The sequence below is a fragment of the Brachyistius frenatus genome, unplaced genomic scaffold, assembly GCF_029030835.1.
Source record: "Brachyistius frenatus isolate BFR_SWC_R1_liver_20210118 unplaced genomic scaffold, ASM2903083v1 Contig_21, whole genome shotgun sequence".
NCBI lineage: Eukaryota > Metazoa > Chordata > Actinopteri > Embiotocidae > Brachyistius > Brachyistius frenatus.
The window spans coordinates 4,160,518-4,179,367 of NW_027210620.1; the positions used below are offsets into that span (position 1 = coordinate 4,160,518).

Here is an 18,850-nt window from a genome sequence, read left to right on the forward strand (position 1 = left end):
CACTCCCCTGCTTCCACATCCGCAGACTCACGAGGCACTGATGCAGAGACCAGTGGTCAGCCAGCATGCTGACTGAATGTGTAATACAGGGAAGGCGGTCTTCATCACATTTCACATTTTCCAACACCCGTGTGTTGAAAGCTGAGTACTAAACGAGCGCGAGGCGAGAGAGGGAGAAAGGAGACAAGTGGGAGACGGAACAAAAGTGAATGTATAATGGGTAACAAAGGAATGAGAGAGGGAGAGGAGGATGGGAGAGATGAAGAACAATTTCAGAGGCTGCATGAAAGGAAGAGTGTACAAAGAATGGAGAACAACGGCGCCCCGACATGCAAGAGGACAAGACCAAAAAACAAAAAAAAATACAGTGCAGAACACTGCTTAAAGGCAACAGCAGTCAAATCTGTCACATCATGTTAATAAATACATGTTTAATTTAGGGATACTGTACACAATAATTGGCTGACGGCTCAAATATAATACAAAATAAAGTCCCTGTGCAATTTTGTTATCTACGGTAAGGGTTTGATAATACGGCAAATATCAAGGTATCAAAAAAAAAAATCAAGTTTGTATGAATTGCATGGTGCACTGTCGACAAAAAAAAAAAAAAAAAAAAAGCACATTATCTGAACACATTTACTTGTACGACTAAGTTGTGTAATGAAAATGTCTCACCTAAGCAGAAGTCGTGATGTTCTGTTTTTTGGCACGATACATTTGGTACTTAAACTGCTGGATCCTATATTTGCCACAGTGCGATCTAACAGTCTTTGTAAATAACGTCCCTTTTAATTTTCCGACTTTCTCAAACCGCAGAACTCCAGATTGTAACGCAGGCTTTCTGTTAAAAAAACAACAAAAAAACATTCTAGCTCCCTCCACAGAAAAAGCTGACATTATAGAACATTGGCGTTACAGCAGTCCTTAATTAACGTTTCCAATATTTAAGATTCAAAAGTATTTACATAATTTTATGTTTAAAATGTGCATATAATTAACAAAAAAAATCAATTTAAAAAGCTGTAATTAAAATTGAACCAATTTGAAAAAGACACAACAAACAAATAAAAAAGCACCATGTCTTGCAAAGGCATGTGTGCATAAATTAAAAAGACAACAGTATTACAACATCAAAACGGTAAAAAAAACACACAAATGATTAGCATGAAAAAAAAGAAAATCTCTCTTTAAACATAATTTTGTCAAACTGGAGGGCCATCGGAGTTCTTCATGCTCGCTTATCTGAATTGTTGACAGTTTTCACTGTAGAAATTTAAAAAACAGCGATGATTTCCTGATGATAAATAAAAAGCCTCTCGTTTGGTATCATTCGGAGTCGCAAACAAAAAATCTTAAAGCTGAAACACCTTCAGAGCCTTAAAGTTGAAATGTGGTTGCCGAGTTGTAGCTGATCATCCCGGCCGTCCATACTGGTAATGGAGATCCGGTTCATCTCATCTGAAGGCATCTGGACTTGCTGGAGGTCGTCGGTCTCGTAGGATAACACTCGGATGGACTTTGTAACCTGGACGACTGAGAATCTTCGCAGTCAAGAGATCCACTTCCTGTTATCAGTGTCTCATAAGTACCTGTTCTTGATGTACTCCCTGTACATCAACATGTCTTCTCTGCACAGCGCCCTCACCTGGCCCTGACCCATCAACACATGGCTCTCGAACACATCGCAGCTGTCTCGGTCGACCTGCGGCGGAGACGCGCCGTAGATGCTGTCCTCCGGGAAGCAGGACACTGGCTTTCTGAGAAGGAGGGGGGGAAAAGACGAACGCACGCTCAGACAATGAATGTAAATAAGAACTAATTTTAGACAAATCACGTGGTGGTAGGAGAACAAGCTAACCTTTTTCACATCAATGACATTTTTTAAATTTTTTTTTAAAGAATACACCAAGGGCCAGAAAACTATTTTAATCTAACCAGCAAAACCTGTTGAAAAGCTGCGGCTGGCAGCAGGTCAGTAAAAGAGCTGTTAATGGAAACAACACGAGGATGTTAGAGACGGGTGCTTTTACAGCAGAATTACTCATATTTTCGCAGAAACTAGCCTGTAAAGCATGTCTCATGATCTTCAGGGGGGATTATCAACTGCATGCTTGTCAGGTCATCCATTCAGACAGACAGTTCAACAGCAGCTGAGGCCCAGTGAGAAGCTGCTCAGACATGGCTGCATTTCAAATTGATGACAGGCTGTTTGAAAGCCACAGCAGAGGCTCTGGTAGATCGAGAAAGCCCCCGCCCCTCCCCTCACCCTCACCCGAGATAAATTATGAACTCAGTAAGTGTCACCATGGACTCCTCAACTAAAGATTTTTTTTTAAGGTAAACTGATGCTTTGTCTCAGCAGAGCTGGAGCAGTCTGTCACCGAGGAAGCGGGCCTCTGTGTGTAGCTGTGTGGACACAGCTGGTGTCTGTTAGAAGCCTTCATCAACACGGATATTGACACAATTACTTGGATGATACTCGTCAAAAGTACATTATCCGTACTCGTTTCAGTGGAGCACTCATCTCATCCCTAACTGCAGGGATGTACCCGAGCTAAATACTCAAGTAAATAAAAAATAAGGCAACGGTCTAGAGATAAAATGTTATCAAACTCAGCCTACGGGCTACCATAGGTACTTTAGTTGGTTCACTGCAAAGATGTGTCTATTTTTATGGATGCAGGATCGTCAGAATTTCCTGAACCATAAATGATCATAATATGCAGATAATAATAATGCTTAAAAAAAATAGAAATCAGTACTTCATAGAAGTGAGTTCATTTAAAGTGTTGATTCTTTCAAATTACCAAAAGGTACATAAAGTGCACAAATGAAATAAAACAAAAAGGAAAACGCTCAGTTGCAGTGGTATCTGGCTTTTTAGATCGTTTGATTCAATTGGAGACATCGGACTCTGAAATGTCATCAATATAAAGGAGTTGAATTCATTGAGTTCTAAGTTAAAAAAAAAAATTGCATTTAGAAAATTCAACTGCAACATCTCTTTCCAGAAACGTCTGGTTGTTACTTTGGACAGTCCAAGTGACACTTTGGACAGTGTGTACAGTTTTTACTGGAGCTACTTTAGAAATAGATTCTGATCGCCCACCTCACTGGACAAGGGCTCCCCATTCTCACAAATTGCATGTCAACTCTATATCATAACTACAATTTGTAGTCTTAATATAAAAAAAAAACACCTTACATAACATTTCTGATATCTGCGAGACCGAATATAAAAACACATTGATTAGTGATGAAATAACCGATCTTTTTACAGTCAGCTTTTAGTGTCCGTTAATCTGCACCTGCGACTCAAAAGCTCTCATTATCATCTAGGAAGGAAATATATCTCTACATCTTACTGCTGCTTCTCAACAGGAACCCTCCAAGGTATTCAAATCCTTTCTGTTTTTATCTCCACCAGTTGAGTCAGCTTTGTCTATGTCCGATGGATCAATAGAGGAACTACACGGGGAGAAGACAGACTAAGGGGCCCCAAACAGTGAAAACACACTTGGGAGTGCTGTAACATCTTAGAATAGCACTGTTGCACAACAACCGACACACCTGTTGCACCCTGTGGACCCGACACGAGGATGATAACAATGTACGGATAGACTAATGAATAGCCAGAGTGATGAAAGGTGAGGAAGCAGGCAGAGAGAGATGACAACCGAACGAGGCTGAAAAGATGTTGCGATTCCCTCCTGACTGAGTTTTCTCTTACACACAAATTAAACTATACGTCTGCCACCTTAGAGGGGTGAATAATAACGGTCACCTGTTCTATTAGAAATGGTATGGACAAAATTAAAATCACATGGTCAAAGACAGCCCTGACAAGCTGGAGGACAGCACTAAAATTAAAAAATTAAAAAAGCCGCAGTCAACACTATAAAGAGATCCGAGACATATCATCCAAGATCCTCTAATCCTCTTTCGTGAAGTTACCGGTTTTCATGTTACCATCATTGTAAGATGACTCTCAGTTTAGTTATTCATATTCCCAGACAGAAAGGACACCCGCCAATAAGTATTTAAGCTTTTCTCATGTGGGGTTTAGTAACATTATTCTGAGACCTAGTTCATCAGGACATGAAGCAGTTTATTGTTATAATAATAACTTTGCTTCTGCTTCTTTCATCCAAATCTTTTTTTTTAATAACAATTTCTTCTATCCCTAGTTTACTGTCCTCACTGTGTCTTTGCCAGCATGATTAAATCCTATTTTCACTGACTTTAACCTTTAACCCTCTTCAATTTCACATGACCTTCAAACTTTCTCTCTGTGAATGGCGACCTTTGACTCCATCTGGTTTTCTAGGAAATGCCTGGAATTGATAAACCTTCCTACTTGCGGTCCTTCTTACAAAACAGTGGACAGGTTTTTCACCCGCGCGCTCTCTCTCTCTCCAACCTGTACGTTCACACACGGCAACGTGCAACACGAGGAAGACAACTCTGCCACGTGAAATTATTCTCGTCCTCCTCTTTTCCATAGTAACATAATGTCTGTTTATGTTCCATCAAACTGCAGCGCACCCACCAGCCTATCTGGCAACCTGGATGTATTTTCAGAGCTAAACAACACAACGACCGCGTGTCTCCTCTCGTGCTTCTGCAGCGTCGAAGCTGTTTCTCCTTCAAAAGACTTTGATGAAGCACCTTTCATGTTGTAAAGCTCAAAGGGTTATTTCTCTTGAATGGGAGGTTCAATTTGTCTGACAACAAAGAATACCGAGCGATCTGTGCACTCCACAAAATGACTTTCAGAATTGTTTACTTCCTGTCTTTGTTTGCCTTCTTGTCTTTATTGTTGTGTAAACTGGACACGTGACACCTTTTTACCCGTTATAAAACAGAGGTATAGTGATGCAAATATGAAGATTTATGGCAGGTGTGTGAGCTTATAAGTGTTGGAGGAAGTGTTCAGATTCAGAAAACAGCCACACGGTATAAACCAACGCTCCATACATGTAAAGGTTGATGTCAAAATGCATGACCGTTATAACATATTACTGCGTTATCACTATGGATGCATTAAAGCAGAAGGCAGCAACTCTAAAATTTTAACTTTATATACTCTTTGGCAAGATGATCCATAAGAGTGCTTCATATTTCATCAGCTCATCAAATCTCTTATGTATAAACTTGGAAACAAATCGAATAAATAGCAGTTATAGTGCTTGTGGAGTAAAAAAGTGCAATACCTCCGAGATGCTGTGAAACTCGAGAGTAAAGTTTTCAAGTAGGAAATACTTGAGTCAAGTAAAGTTCGATAAATAATGAGCATTTATAATATAATGAGGTATTTATTGAATATTGGGAAATAAACTTATTTGCTTTTGAGAGTTTAGAAGCGTAATGCTGTCACTGTGTGTGCGCATCTGCCTTGTTGCTCAAAAGAAAGAAGAAAAAGAGGAAAATTGCTGATGCGTTTCTATGGCTGCACATTATCGTCACACGTGTGGTTGAACTTTGAATCTGGCTGAGGAGGGAAAAACTCCATGTATGACCAACTGGGTCACTGCTGCAGTGCGCAGAAAGGTGAAGGGTGGACTAACTGGGAAACCGCAGGGAATATGTAACGAAGGTGCAGTGGGTTTTAAGACATGACGATGAAACAGTTTCTAGCTAGAGGCCTTGTCCCAAGGCTACTGGAAATGTTGAGTGGTATTGAAAAGGGTCAGAATATATCTACAAACCAATATTAAAATGCATAACATTACACGTGAGTGAGGATCATTGACTTTGGGTACATATATATGCTTTTTTTTCTTGTTGTTTTTCTTGCATTAATGCATCTCATGTTTTACTCACAAACAGATGATGTTTGCCACGTTTATGTGTTCAGTTCTCTCCACTGTGTGCTGGCTCTCGCCCAGGCGCGCAAACCTGCAGGAAAAAAAAGAAATAAAAAAAAAAACAGAAAATGAAAATGATCCCTGCAAAATAAGCCAAATATGTGTGAACATGTGTTCATCTCTTCTGCTCTCTTCCCCATGTGAGGAGAAATTAAAAAATAGAATTGGCATTAGCAGAGTTACTCAGGCTCCAGAGAACCCTTTAAATGTCAGCTTCATTTTGTCTTCTTTGCTAAACATGTCTGTTGAGATCGCTAATGCTCAAAGCACATCATCACCAAACGTTAAATTTCCCTGCAGGTCATTTTTCTCTCACTACGACACAATAAGTTGAGAGTTCCCCTCTGGCTCCTGTTTATGATTTTTAATATTAATGCATTGATTAGTTGAGCTCCCGGCTGGAGCTAACATCTCTGGAGTCGTTCCAACTTACAGTTTCAATAATGAATGCAATTTCGTTCTGATTATGTGCCACTACAGTAGGAGGATATGAACAACATTCTTCACTAGGATTTGGATTTTTTTTTTTTCTCCCAAAGTTGACGCCCCTGCTTCAATAAAACATCATAACTGCGCCTGTCATCGAAGTCTGATGGGATACAAACTGAGACATTTTAGTTGTTAGCAAAACATAGTATGAAGTGTGTGGTTTTTTTTTTTTTACTTATTAGTGTGCATGATTTCAAAGGACCTCATTACAAATAATGATAAACAAGGGATCACAGGTAATCTTGTATTGATTCATCAAAATAAACTGCTTATTATAAATGAGTTTATTGTTGTTACATTGGCAGGTGCCACAATGAAGTTACTATCACACATCGATGAGCAATGCTATGTTTATACATGCAGTATGTAGAGCATTTGTCAAAATACTGATATAAGTTTTAGTCTATCTCTCAGTTTGTGTTGTTTGATATTTTCTTTTTTATCAAGAGCAAAGACATTTTTTTTTTAGGAAACATTAAAAGTCTAATTTGAGATTAAAAATGCAGCGTGTCTGCTGTTTGCATCGCATTGTATTTATTTTGTCTTGCATATTTGTCTGAAAGTCTTTACAAAATTGATAAGCGTAATGCCACTTCGCTGTACTTGAATCAGTGAATCTTGAAACTCAAATGTTGATGTGATTGTGATTGTCATCATCTGCACTAATGACCAATAAGTTGAATCCTCACCTCTTTTAAAACAGAAACTCAACATTATAATCTTTATGTCTTCAACTGGCACCATATTTCGATGGGGTTGAGGTCAAGTGAATGTGGAGGAGAGTCCATGACAGTCAGCGCTCGATGGTCTTCAAGTAGTTCTTTCAAAGCTTTGTAGTGTGTTCTGGGTCATTATCTTGCTGCAGTGTGATTTTTTTTTTTTTTCTCCACAGAATTTCTGATTATTTTAAGGTTTGCATGAAAAAAATGACACATTTTCCACATGGTTTGGACCCCACTGTATTTGCTGGATTATAAAGTGCACTTGTTCATATACATTTTTTTTTTTTTTAATATCCTGAAAGAGATGACCATACATTCACTACTCAAATACTACACGAGACCAGGTATCCTCTGTGGCTTTAAGTGAGCAGAGTGAGAGAAAAAGCTATTAGAGCTCCATCAAATGCATCATACTGTATCAAACTGAGTCTGCTTCCAAAGAACAGACAGTTGTGTTCAGTATCTCCGCCTGGTGATGGCTATTTACTGAAGCTGCTCAACATTGTAGGAAGCAAACAGGGAAAAAGGACAAAATGAAATAGAAAAGGACATACAAATGAAAGGAAGAGAGAGGTGGACAAAGAGCAGTGTGATGCACACAGCAGGGTGGACTTGACATTGTCCCTTTTTCCAAATGACCCACATCACCTGAGGGGGTGGGTGACACTGACTGCTTGTTCTGCCTCTCTCCGTCTTGGGAAATGGGTGTATTGTCAATGACAATAAAATGAAAGAAATTCATTTTTCCGGGCAGAGACAATCAGAAAATCAGGCTGAAGCTTTTCCATTTTACAGGCATTTGCTTCAACGTGACACCAAAAAACATGCCAGACATACAGTATACAGAGAGCTGAGGAGCAAACAAACAGGTCAGCTCCAGTAGGAGGATGGTTGAGAGGGGAAAAGACAGATATGTACCAAGAGTTGTGTGTTTGTTACTTTCCAAAAACACCTCTTTGCCACAAACTGATTACATCCAACGCACAATCATATTGGCTTAATTTAGATTCTTGAAAATTATGTTTTTAGGTTTTAAATTAGTTTTTCTAGGTTGTTTTTTTTCAAGCCAGGCCGGTGGTGTGGCTCTCAGGATGTCAATGTATCTATGCATCACTCTGGGTCAGGATAATATACTTGATTACCATGGCCACTATCTTAATGCCTTTATGGGGCCATTTTTCCATGGTTTCCAAAAAATGCAGTATTGTCATTTTGCAGTCCAACAGGACACATCTGCCACAAACATTTATGAATATGAAAATGTTCAGTTTCTCTTTGGAAGTGTTATTTCAGCTATATATTTACTGCTGAGGCTGTCGCTACTGGTGGTGTTGCATTAAAGGGAAATGTGTCTCTAATATTCTTCCCTCCTTGTGATTGTAAATGGGGTGAGAAAAACATTAGAAACACTTCATAATAAAATGTTGTGTAGTTCCACACCAGCACAAACTACAATCACAACAACAAACATATAGAATTAATAACTCATTATTATCTTTGTAGAACTAAAAATTTATCAGGGATAAGTTGTGTTGAGGTTGTATTTGCCACAGAGTGTATGTTATTACAGATGTTGTTACCTTTCTCATCCCTTCGAACTTTTTCTGTAATAAAAGCCAGCTTGGCCTTAGCGACTACTAAATTATTTATAGTGATAGCTGAAATTTACCTTTCATAAATGCGCAGGTCTTTCTCAGCAGGAAACTCAGCCAGGTTGAGTCCATAAGGTTCTTTAAACATCTGCTGCTGTTGGACCTCCTGTAAAGGTGAAAAGGGAAAAGTAAGAAGTTAGAACAACAAGGCAGAAAAACACAAAAAGGTATTTCTTAAAAGTTAAACTGTGACTTCTGAAGGATGGTTAATAAGAATACAAAGAGATCCACTTCAGGATGTAAACCTGCTCATTGCCAAATATAAAATCATACTGGAAGGGTCATCAGGTTCAGCTGCTTCTCCACAACTGATTTAGTAATTAGGATGCCCCAAGGAATATAATCTAATCAACTATGAGAGCAATTTGATTATTGGTGACTGATGAGGTCGTTACATGTTCTTTCATGTTCAGGGACGGTGCCCTCCTGCGGTTCTTGCACACAGTGTCCAGAGTTTGTAGAGATATTGTAATTATCTTAATAAACAGGAGATCAGATTAAAAAGGTCAGAACGGTTTAAGATGATAGATTTGAAAAGGCATCATCTGAGAAGCAAAAGGGAGTCAGAATTAAATAGCGATGGAAAACTGCACCTTTAATTCATTATGAGCAAAAGATGAAGATATAAAAAAAATCATGGAAATAAAAAATTATGATGACAAATATCAATAAAAAGTAGACTAAAGTCAGATGACAATGAGATTTTATCCAAAGGTCCTTTATCTTGAGGCTATTGTCTGAAGAGCACAAAAAGAAACATCATTTTGCACAATGTATGAGCACAGACCTTAAATAAAAAAATATAATGAACCAATTAGATAAATGTGGTCGAATGAGGATCAATTCAGGAACCTTAATATTTCTTAATTATTGTACTGAAAGTTATCTTATTGTTAAGGCTGTTTAGTTTCTCTGTTCACATGGCAGGGATTTCATGTAAACAGCATAAATCCATATTGCCTTGTGGTGTGCCTTGTGAGGGTTTTCTTGGCAGACAGGGGGCACGTGGGAACTAGTGACTTGTTTTTTTCTTTCTATATTATTATTATAAGGTCTCGATCTTACTTCGTAAAGTGTACCGAGATGGTTTATGCTGTGGTTTCCCTTCCCTCTATATAAATAAAAACACTTTATTGTTGTTTCTATTAACTATGAGGCCGTTTAGTTTCAGTGTTCACATAGCAAAGATTTAATGTAAACCGCATAAATCCATTTGCCTTGTGCGGTAGTGTAAGATCACGGGGATGGTGTTATTGTCATGAGACACTCCTGACAGTTATATTGGGAAGGTTTTCTTGGGAGACATTGGGAATAATTCTACAGTTGAGCAGTATCTGGATATTATGTTCTCTGAGGAGAATTTAGAGAATACTCAATATTTCAGTTTATTAACTTCAAAATTGTGGCAAAGATAAAATATCATAGAATTAGTAAAAACAATAATAATAATAATAATAACTATTTTAAATGGGAAATTGTAATCCAGTAAATTAAGGAGTTTTGTATCAAATACAATGTTCATGATCATTTATCTATACTTGGTATCCGCAGTACAATGTTTCACATAACTGTTTAATGGAAAGTATGTAAACAATAGAATTTTTGAAAAAACTGTTCTTAAATTTAGGATCACTTTTGTGTCCTAGCCTGATAGCAAACACTCGTAAAGTCGATGTAGACAAAACTATCAGTATTTCAGTAAAACGTCCTGCAAAGGCTCCTCAGAGAAATTACTTTTTGGACAAATTATGGACTCTTGAGGTGACTTTTGCCTTCTCCCTGTAAACTTAGAAGAACAGAGATAAGCTTGTTATGTAACCGCATGCACAGGAGTGGCTTAACAGCAGCGAGCTCTGATGGTTTTTGGACATAGTAGCAATGTGCTCAACATAATGCTTTCAATTTTCACTGTATTTGTATTGAGCTGCTGGGAGGGGAGGACAAATGACGGTGTTCCAGGACCAAGTCCAAGAGACAGCAGCTGTGAACACACACAAACACGTACACATGATCACAAAAATACACAGAGCCTGGTTCAAACCAAGATTACATGGGAACACAAACACACACTGCACACACACACACACACACACACACACACACACACACACACACACACACACACACACACAGTGCACGAGAGCACAGACGAGTGCGGTGTGTAAATATTACACACCCACACACTCAATGTAAATCTATGCAAGCACATGTCCGCCTATATTGAAGTGGAATACTAAATGAGGATGTGTAATTACATGGCAATCACGGTAATGATCGGATGTTTAAATATTTCAGCAGTTGTGTATCGTGTCTGGCACCCTGGCAATCCACTCACAGGCTGGAAGGCAGCGACACGAGATGCATGCGAGCGAGCATGTGCGCCCAACACGTGAGGTAGCTGTCAAGCCCGAAATATTCATGAACAGCTCAATGCTCAAGGCCCCGAGAAGACAGAAGAAGGAAAACCTGAGGGAAATGCATCATAAATCAGGAGGGGAAATAGATGGACGGAGAAAGAGCCTTTGTTTTTGACTCTGAAGATAAAAAAAAATAAAAAAAACAATCCTGTGGAAATTTCTCTAGTGTTTCTTCACTGTCAAATGTATTCACTTAAATCAAGCCGAGTTAGGCTTTTGACATAAAACGGTTGTGAGTGCAGTTCTTCTAATTTCCTCTAAGCATCAAGATAAAAGACTATTTCTGGAACCTTCGACATCCATTTAGTGAGTGGAGAAGTATAAAGGGTGAATCTTAGCCCTACTCATTTCTATATGAAGAGAGGATTAACTGAAAAATGTTGCCTGCTCTTCACAATAATGGGAGAGGCAAGAACACTCATAGGAGACCTTGAAGAGCACTAAGTCTTCCTTCTAGATGGTGCCAAGACCTCTACTGAACAGTATATCAGTAGTAGTAACGGGCTGTTGTGATCTTTAAATTTGATCTTTAAAACAAGATCAGCACCAAGGTCTTGTTTTAAAGAATAAGACAAGTACACCAAGAGCCAAAAGTATTACACAAATAAAAATGTTGATGTGTTGATGGCACTAGATAACACATCCAGTGGGTATGAAGGTCATTTTGTGTCTTTTTTAATGCAAACATAAAAAAAAAAAACTGTCTTGAGAACAAATTTCTCACGCAGCAATAAAAAAAAATCAAGTTTCTAAGTAAAAATATATAAACTGAGAATTTTTTTTATTTGGATTGCAAACAAATTCTCAGCTTTGTTGGTTTTGTTCTCAGATTTGAGAATTTTATTTGTGTCACAAAAACTTTTGGTTGCGAATCAAAAATGTTGCTGTTTTTGACATAACATTTGACAGTGTAAAAAATGTTAAATAAGAAACTCGTTCCAATAAAATGATTCCTCCTTGAGTTACCAGCCAATATAGCACTTTGTGGCTACAGACATGGTCTTCTTTGAAGATTTGAAACTCACTATGTGTGTAAGTTAGGACAAGTGTGAAAGTGCAGGCATAGGAAGTCACCTCACTTCTGCGGATGTCCTGATGGCTGAAAGAAACGCTTGTAACCATAGAAACATTATGGCTGCTGCAATCTACAGTTTACACAACATCTGGTGCTCCTTATGCATGATGAAAGGCATTCCTAATAAACCGAGACGTTCAGAGAGGATTTCATTCTCGGGTGCTTTTTTTTTTTATCTATCCTGTTGATACACTGAACTACTACCTGCGCTGATTATGTGCTTGGTCTCCCTGCTGTTAAAAGGAATTTGGGTCAATGGGAGAAGTAAACATGTGGCCAGTCCACCTGGGGCTTGAAATAGATACCAATATAGAGGTGACAGATTCTGAAAATGAGGTTGTCAGTTGTCAGTTAGCTATAAGAGCTGATGTACTGTATATCTATACTTTAAGATGGGGTTAAGTATTTATTATATCAACTTTAAGTTTCTTCATTTACTCACCTTTTCAACAGAAAGCGTTTGATATGCAGTCATGTGCACATTTTCTAAGACCATCAGTTTTATAAAATAACATTTTAAAGCCGCACTAATATATTTTCATATTACAAAAGATGAAATAACTGTGTGTAATGTGAAAGGTCTCGCTTATAGTGACGAACCCAGAGAGAATTATCACCAAGGTCAAAACAGTCCTCCTCTCTCTGAAACGATAAACATAGTAACAAACTAGAATTAGTGCCTCTTGATTGTATGCCTCCCCCAACCAGTCAAGTTGCAGTAGACATCCATGTTTGTCCCGACTCATATGCTTCCATTTGGATGTTGCCATCATAGCCTGCAGGCTAGTACAATGACCAAATGGCTTTGTCAAAGATAGCCTTCAGGTTATTAAGTTTTCAGTTCACTACAGCCTTGTTGTGCTCCAGTGACCTCCAGCTGGATCAAAATATATTTACCAGAGCACAGTGGCATTGAACAATTAATTATCACTTTATTAAGTCACTCCTATGACTTCAATTGGCTGATTTCCCTCAATGAAGTTACAAATTCCAGCACTGTTACAGAGAGTAAATAATGACAGAAATGAGTCATTATGCAGGAATGAATGTACCACCAGCTGCAAACACCTTTTAGGAGAAATGAAACAGAATGTCAGAGGATCAGCGGCAAATACAAGAAAGAGATCTTGAGACCTACTACAGCTTACTTCTCAGTACTGACTAAGAACAAAAGAAAATCATGGTGAGGATCTATTTGAAGAACAAGAGATTATTTCTAGAACGACGGATCCCTTAAAACCACTCGCATAAAAATACCTTTATATTTTAGACACCTGCAGGTGACCACACTTTACATGATGTCCTAAAAACGGACAAAATCTCACGGCACATGCGCTACTCAAAGCACACTCCTTAATAATACCAGCGCTTTGGAGGAGGAAACCAAAGAAGACAGACCTGTGCTACACTCCTTACTTGGGAAGTGAACTGCATAAGAAGGCTACTCAAACACAGAGAAAACATACAGTACTGTGTAAAAGTTGTTGCCACTTAAGTGGTTAAGATTCTCATCCATCATTCAACACTGTCAGGGAGGCATCTGATCAGTCCTAAATTCATCCTGAACTATGACGATGATACCAAACATAGAGTAAAGAGCTATCTTCCGTGGCATGAAGAACAATAAACCCATTTTTACCAGTTTTAGTCCAAAAACATTTGCACATCACTATACAGTACTTTTCATGCCAGCCTGGATCGAGAACCTGAGTCATACAGGGAAACACACAAAGCTGCTTTCTGCACGGCATGTGCATAGTGTATGCAGAGTGTGGAGAGTGGATCCAGTGAGGATTTACACAAGAGCAAAAGTCTTTATCATAAAATTACAAAAGCATAGCATCAAGAAAATAAAACAAATGAATAAACAAACAATAACAACAAATGCAGGATTTGTTTTTTGGTTTCCTTTTAGAACCAGTGAATCAAAAGCTTTGTAAGACAACACCTAAACCTTTCCAATCATCAAAAAAGATGGGTTTGTTTTTTCAACACAGAGGGACAGAAAAACAATTGATGAGAAACAGGAGGACATGAAGAGAAAACGTATAATATTCCCATTAATACAGAACACATTATTATTATGTCCAGCGTTACACTATTTAGACCTTCTTCGTGATCACTGAGATTGATTAAGGTGACGTGTGCTCTTCTGTCTGACGCAAACACAAACAGAGCTAATTCCTTTAGGAGACTCAAGAGAGTCGGGTGGGAGAAAAAACAATCAAGGTGGCATCCTCAAATTGGAATGTAAAATGTGTTTGATGCCTAAAATACAAGCAGTTGCCAACGCAGCCTAAACGGAGACGACATTCCCCTGAAGCTCCTGGATCACATTACACATCCCTGAATTATTAGAGGATATTATTTGGCGAGCTTCTAATTGCCCTTCATATTAAACAACAAGGCTCGGGAGTAATATCATTTTTTATTTTGTTGTGCTTTCAGTTTCACCTACAAATGCTAAAATTGGATCCCGCTGGATGGAACACTTGTTTGTTGGCAGATAAAATGTGTTTACCTGTTGTGTAGATTTGTATTCATCTCAGTAGGAAGAGTGTGTTTTTGTACCTCTTGTGTGCGATTGCTCTCTCCAGACTCCGTTAGCAGTTTGATCGGGGTGGAGCGCTGGGACACGGTCCCCTCGTCGTCACGGTCCTCCTCGGAGTCGTCTTCTGATGTGCTGGAGGTGGCCTCCTCACTTGGGGGAGGGGGCGCACTGGCTGCCGTCTTCCTTTGGAGCAGCGTCTCATCCTTATTGCTCTTGCTGCTGCCAATATCCGCACACATGCGCGTACTTTAGCATATTATGCATGAACCCCTACAGTTAGCGACAATGAATGTAATTCTAAAGAATGTTTGCATGTTTTCTTTTTGATACCTCGTATCATTTCATCAAATGTAGTAAAGCAGATCGAGGTAAGGAGCTACATGACTCATCAGAGCAGCAGTTGCATCATCCACTTCCACCTCCCTGAGGAAGCCTGACAGAAACTCCCAAATAAGAGTTTGGACCTATAATTTTTCTACTGAGGATGTCTAAAGTGCCCCTTTGATTCTGCAAGTATGGTCCCTCTGAAGCTCTGTGTTTCCTTCCTTTGTCGAGAAAAGCCTGAGCGAGTCACTTCAGAATCTCTTTAAGATCACTTCAAATCTCAAAGATTACTCATGTGATGTACAAAGGACATCCTCGAGAATCTCTAGACACAACTCAAATACGCAGACGTGGTGGTCGTGTTTTAGGGCAACACTGTGAAGATAATTGAAATCTATCAGGACGTGAGGTTTAAAACCCAGTACAAGCTTTGCACTTTCAGTGCGTTAATTATATATTTTTTTAAAACAGTTCATCAATTTTCAAGTCGGTGAATTCTCAACAAAAACAGGGAAATGTACAGAGAGTTGTTTCTGATTACTTGAGAACGCAGTGTCATGTGAAGCCGAGCGTATGACGGCACAGTGATGTGGGAATTATTGCATCACAAGAGAAAATTAAAAAAAAAAAAAATCTACAAACACAACACAAATGTGGACATGTACATAGACAAAGATGTACTCACCCCAGCACTGATTTCCCCGTTTCCTCTGGCTTGCGAACTGTGAAAGGGCTTGGATCCACTCCTACCGTCTTGGGCATAAATTCCCTTCATGAACACAAATTAAAGGGGAAATAATGAGTTGATATTCTGCTGTACCATAACACCAATGAACTAATGGTTGTTTTACACTGTTTAACAGAGGTCTTATTCACGAGACCTTTTATCTCGAGGTTATTGTGCATGTTTCTTGTGCATGTGTCTGTATCCACCTTGCAGAGTTGGTCATGGCGATGCAGAATGTGTCATCAAAGGAGGTGAGTTCATAAGGTTTGAAGAATTCTGTGTAGATGTCAATACTCTCATCAAAGCGGTTCACTCTCCTCACTTTGACCTTCTTCATGGTGTCATCACAGGGGACTGCAACCACACAGGAGCATACAAATAGAGTCACGGGCAAAGACAGAGACAGTTTTACAAGACATTAAGCCAAATGCAAAAGACATAAGACTGGTGGAAATGTCAACATATGCCATTAAAAGATCAAAACCAAGAATGAGCTGGTCCTACTAATAAATATTATCAAAGCAGACCAAGTCAGATATGGCTTATTGCTCTGTGACACATTACTGTTGTGAAAAAAAACCCTCTAGAAACACAGCAATGAGCCCCAAAATTGCCCTGTTTCTGTGATGCACTGCAGATTCACAATGACATGTAATGCAGTGCAATTGTGTTTTTACCAGAAATGATCACCAGTAAATACAAAATGTGTTTGGGTAATGTTTACCCAAAAAAATGTTTTGGTAAAAGTTTGGTCTTTTATTGTGAGGAATTTCGGCAGGAATTAATGAGCTGAGATGAGTCCAAGAAAGAGGAAGCAGGAAAGTAATCAGAGACAGACAAATACAAAAATATAGAATTAAACTAGCTTTATACTTTAAAATGATAAATGATAATACTTATGGTTACAGAAATGTCTCTGCTAGATAGTGTGAAAAATACAGAAATATTATATATATATTGAAGATACCTTCATCATAGGGCACAGGAAGGGGGGCCAGGATTCCCTCTGACCACCACAATGTGTAGCTGGAGACAGACAAGACACAGAAGTGTATTAAAAGCTTACAGAAAACGTTCCAATTACTGATGTGTAGTCTGTAGTCTGCTGCACAGACTCTACCGGGGCTTCACATAACCTAGATTTGAAAATTTGCATGACTGGACTACCTACTGTTGAACAGCTGAATACAATAGATGTATTCAATGTTACCAATTTGAAGGAATACGCTTATTGTGATTTAGTTTAGTGTGTGATGTGCTACTTACAAAAGTTGGAGAGCAAAAGGGCAATGTGTGGGTGCTGAATTGAATTTCGCTGCAGCAATACTTATTTCTTGGAATAATGACTGAACTACTTTGGCCCATTGTGGCTACATTAACAAGTGTCCTGGAAAGAAAACTGGGTCTACTTTTATGTAAGCATGAAGACAATAGCAAAGGCAAGCAACATGAATACACTCCTACACACATTCACACAAATAACGAGGACAGAACGACTCTGGGTCAAAACTCCAAATGAAATATAAAAGTCCGTACTGGATCGTGAGTTGGAATGACCGAATGAGAAACTATCTATGGAGGCAAAAAAATGTCGAACTAATACAAGAGTAAAAGCGCAAACATTAAGGTAAACATGCTCTAAATGCAAAAATGCAACAAATATAAAAACGCATCTAAATTGGAAAAAAAACACACAAATGCTACCCTTATGTAAACAATTCAATCAGCACAAAATAAACACGCAAAAAGACTTTCAAACCATTATGAGTAAGATGTTGGGTGTGTTTTCACGTCTCATTGTGTATAAATGTCGTTTTAACACGACTACATGCATATTCAGATGCAAGTACGTTTATGGAAGTAGGTTTTTATGTTTGCACAGTACAGGTAGTGAATTTGTAAGTGAACACCTACCTGCGTCTGTCTTGAGGGAGGGCCATGGTGCTCCTGTGATGCAGGTAGAAGTCGGTGGGAAGCTCCCACAGGTGCGGCTTGCACTCCGACGGCTGGTAAACTTGGAGGAACAAATTGATGGCGTCTTGTCTGTCAGCATCTGGAAGAACAATGTGGACACATAAGTAACACCAAAAAAAAAACAGTACAGCATAAAGGCGCAGATAGTTCATCGAGAAATATGCTTATACAAATAAATTATTTTCAGAAAGGATTTTTTTTTTTACTGTTTAAATAAGGTTTGCAGGAAGGATTTAAATAAGGGTCTGGCCGAATGACCACTGCATATACTAATCTAGAGCTGAAAATCATTGGAGCCGTCAGTCACTCAACAGAAAGTTATTTTCCATTTCATTAACTTAACAATTGTTTCAGTAATTTTTCAGGCAAAAAAAGTATTATCACCAATTCCAGAATCATGTTGTGAGGATTTGCTATTCTCTTTAGATTTATAATAAAAAATAACATCTGATGCAAGTTCTATACTTTTTAAGAGTTCCTTGGAAAAACAAGCTCTTTGAAGCCATCAACTGATGATTTTCCACTATTTTCAGACATTTAATGTTAACTGATTGATAATTTTTTTTTTAAAGAGTCAGCAGATGAATCCATAATAAAAAACAATCCTTAAAGATGTACACAGAAATATTGTTTACCTTTGACAAAATAATCTCAACACGACATTCATGTCCTAGAATTTTTGGTAACTATTTGCATCTCAAACAATAGTAATAATAAACAGATGAAGCCTGCACAGTTATCATTGGTCACTGATAACAGTTGGTCCTATATAGCCATCCCCAAAGTCACATCAAGAACCAATTGAATTCCATCAAGTGATGAAGACCCTGAGATGTGTTGGAAATATCTGGAAAAGCTTAAAAGAGTTTGAATTATTTTGTCAGACTACTTTTTCCATGGTGAAGGACATGAATAACGGCCTTTAATATGAAGTGCATTGTATAGAATCTTATTAAAGGTCCCCATGATGTGTGGCACCTTTCCTTTGTTGCATATTTTATATCAATTCCAAACTGTGTTTTATATTTGAATATCAGGCATAGCCTTCA

At 38.5% G+C, this 18,850-nt stretch overlaps 1 protein-coding gene across 2 annotated transcripts in view; it reads right to left on the bottom strand.

Moving 5' to 3' along the window:
- Positions 1–414: 414 nt before the first annotated feature.
- Positions 415–18,850, bottom strand: part of fig4a (FIG4 phosphoinositide 5-phosphatase a) — a 41,993-nt gene continuing 23,557 nt past the window's right edge. The window contains exons 17-24 of one of the 2 annotated variants that reach the window (XM_069696475.1): positions 17,742–17,880; positions 16,795–16,853; positions 16,034–16,181; positions 15,786–15,869; positions 14,797–14,995; positions 8,751–8,839; positions 5,827–5,901; positions 415–1,760 (exon numbers count right to left, since the gene is read on the bottom strand). In XM_069696475.1, the coding sequence (XP_069552576.1) occupies positions 1,583–1,760; positions 5,827–5,901; positions 8,751–8,839; positions 14,797–14,995; positions 15,786–15,869; positions 16,034–16,181; positions 16,795–16,853; positions 17,742–17,880 (971 nt within the window). In that variant the 3' untranslated portion in view covers positions 415–1,582. The remainder of the gene's footprint in view (positions 1,761–5,826; positions 5,902–8,750; positions 8,840–14,796; positions 14,996–15,785; positions 15,870–16,033; positions 16,182–16,794; positions 16,854–17,741; positions 17,881–18,850) is intronic. The other variant, XM_069696476.1, reaches the window with a different exon arrangement.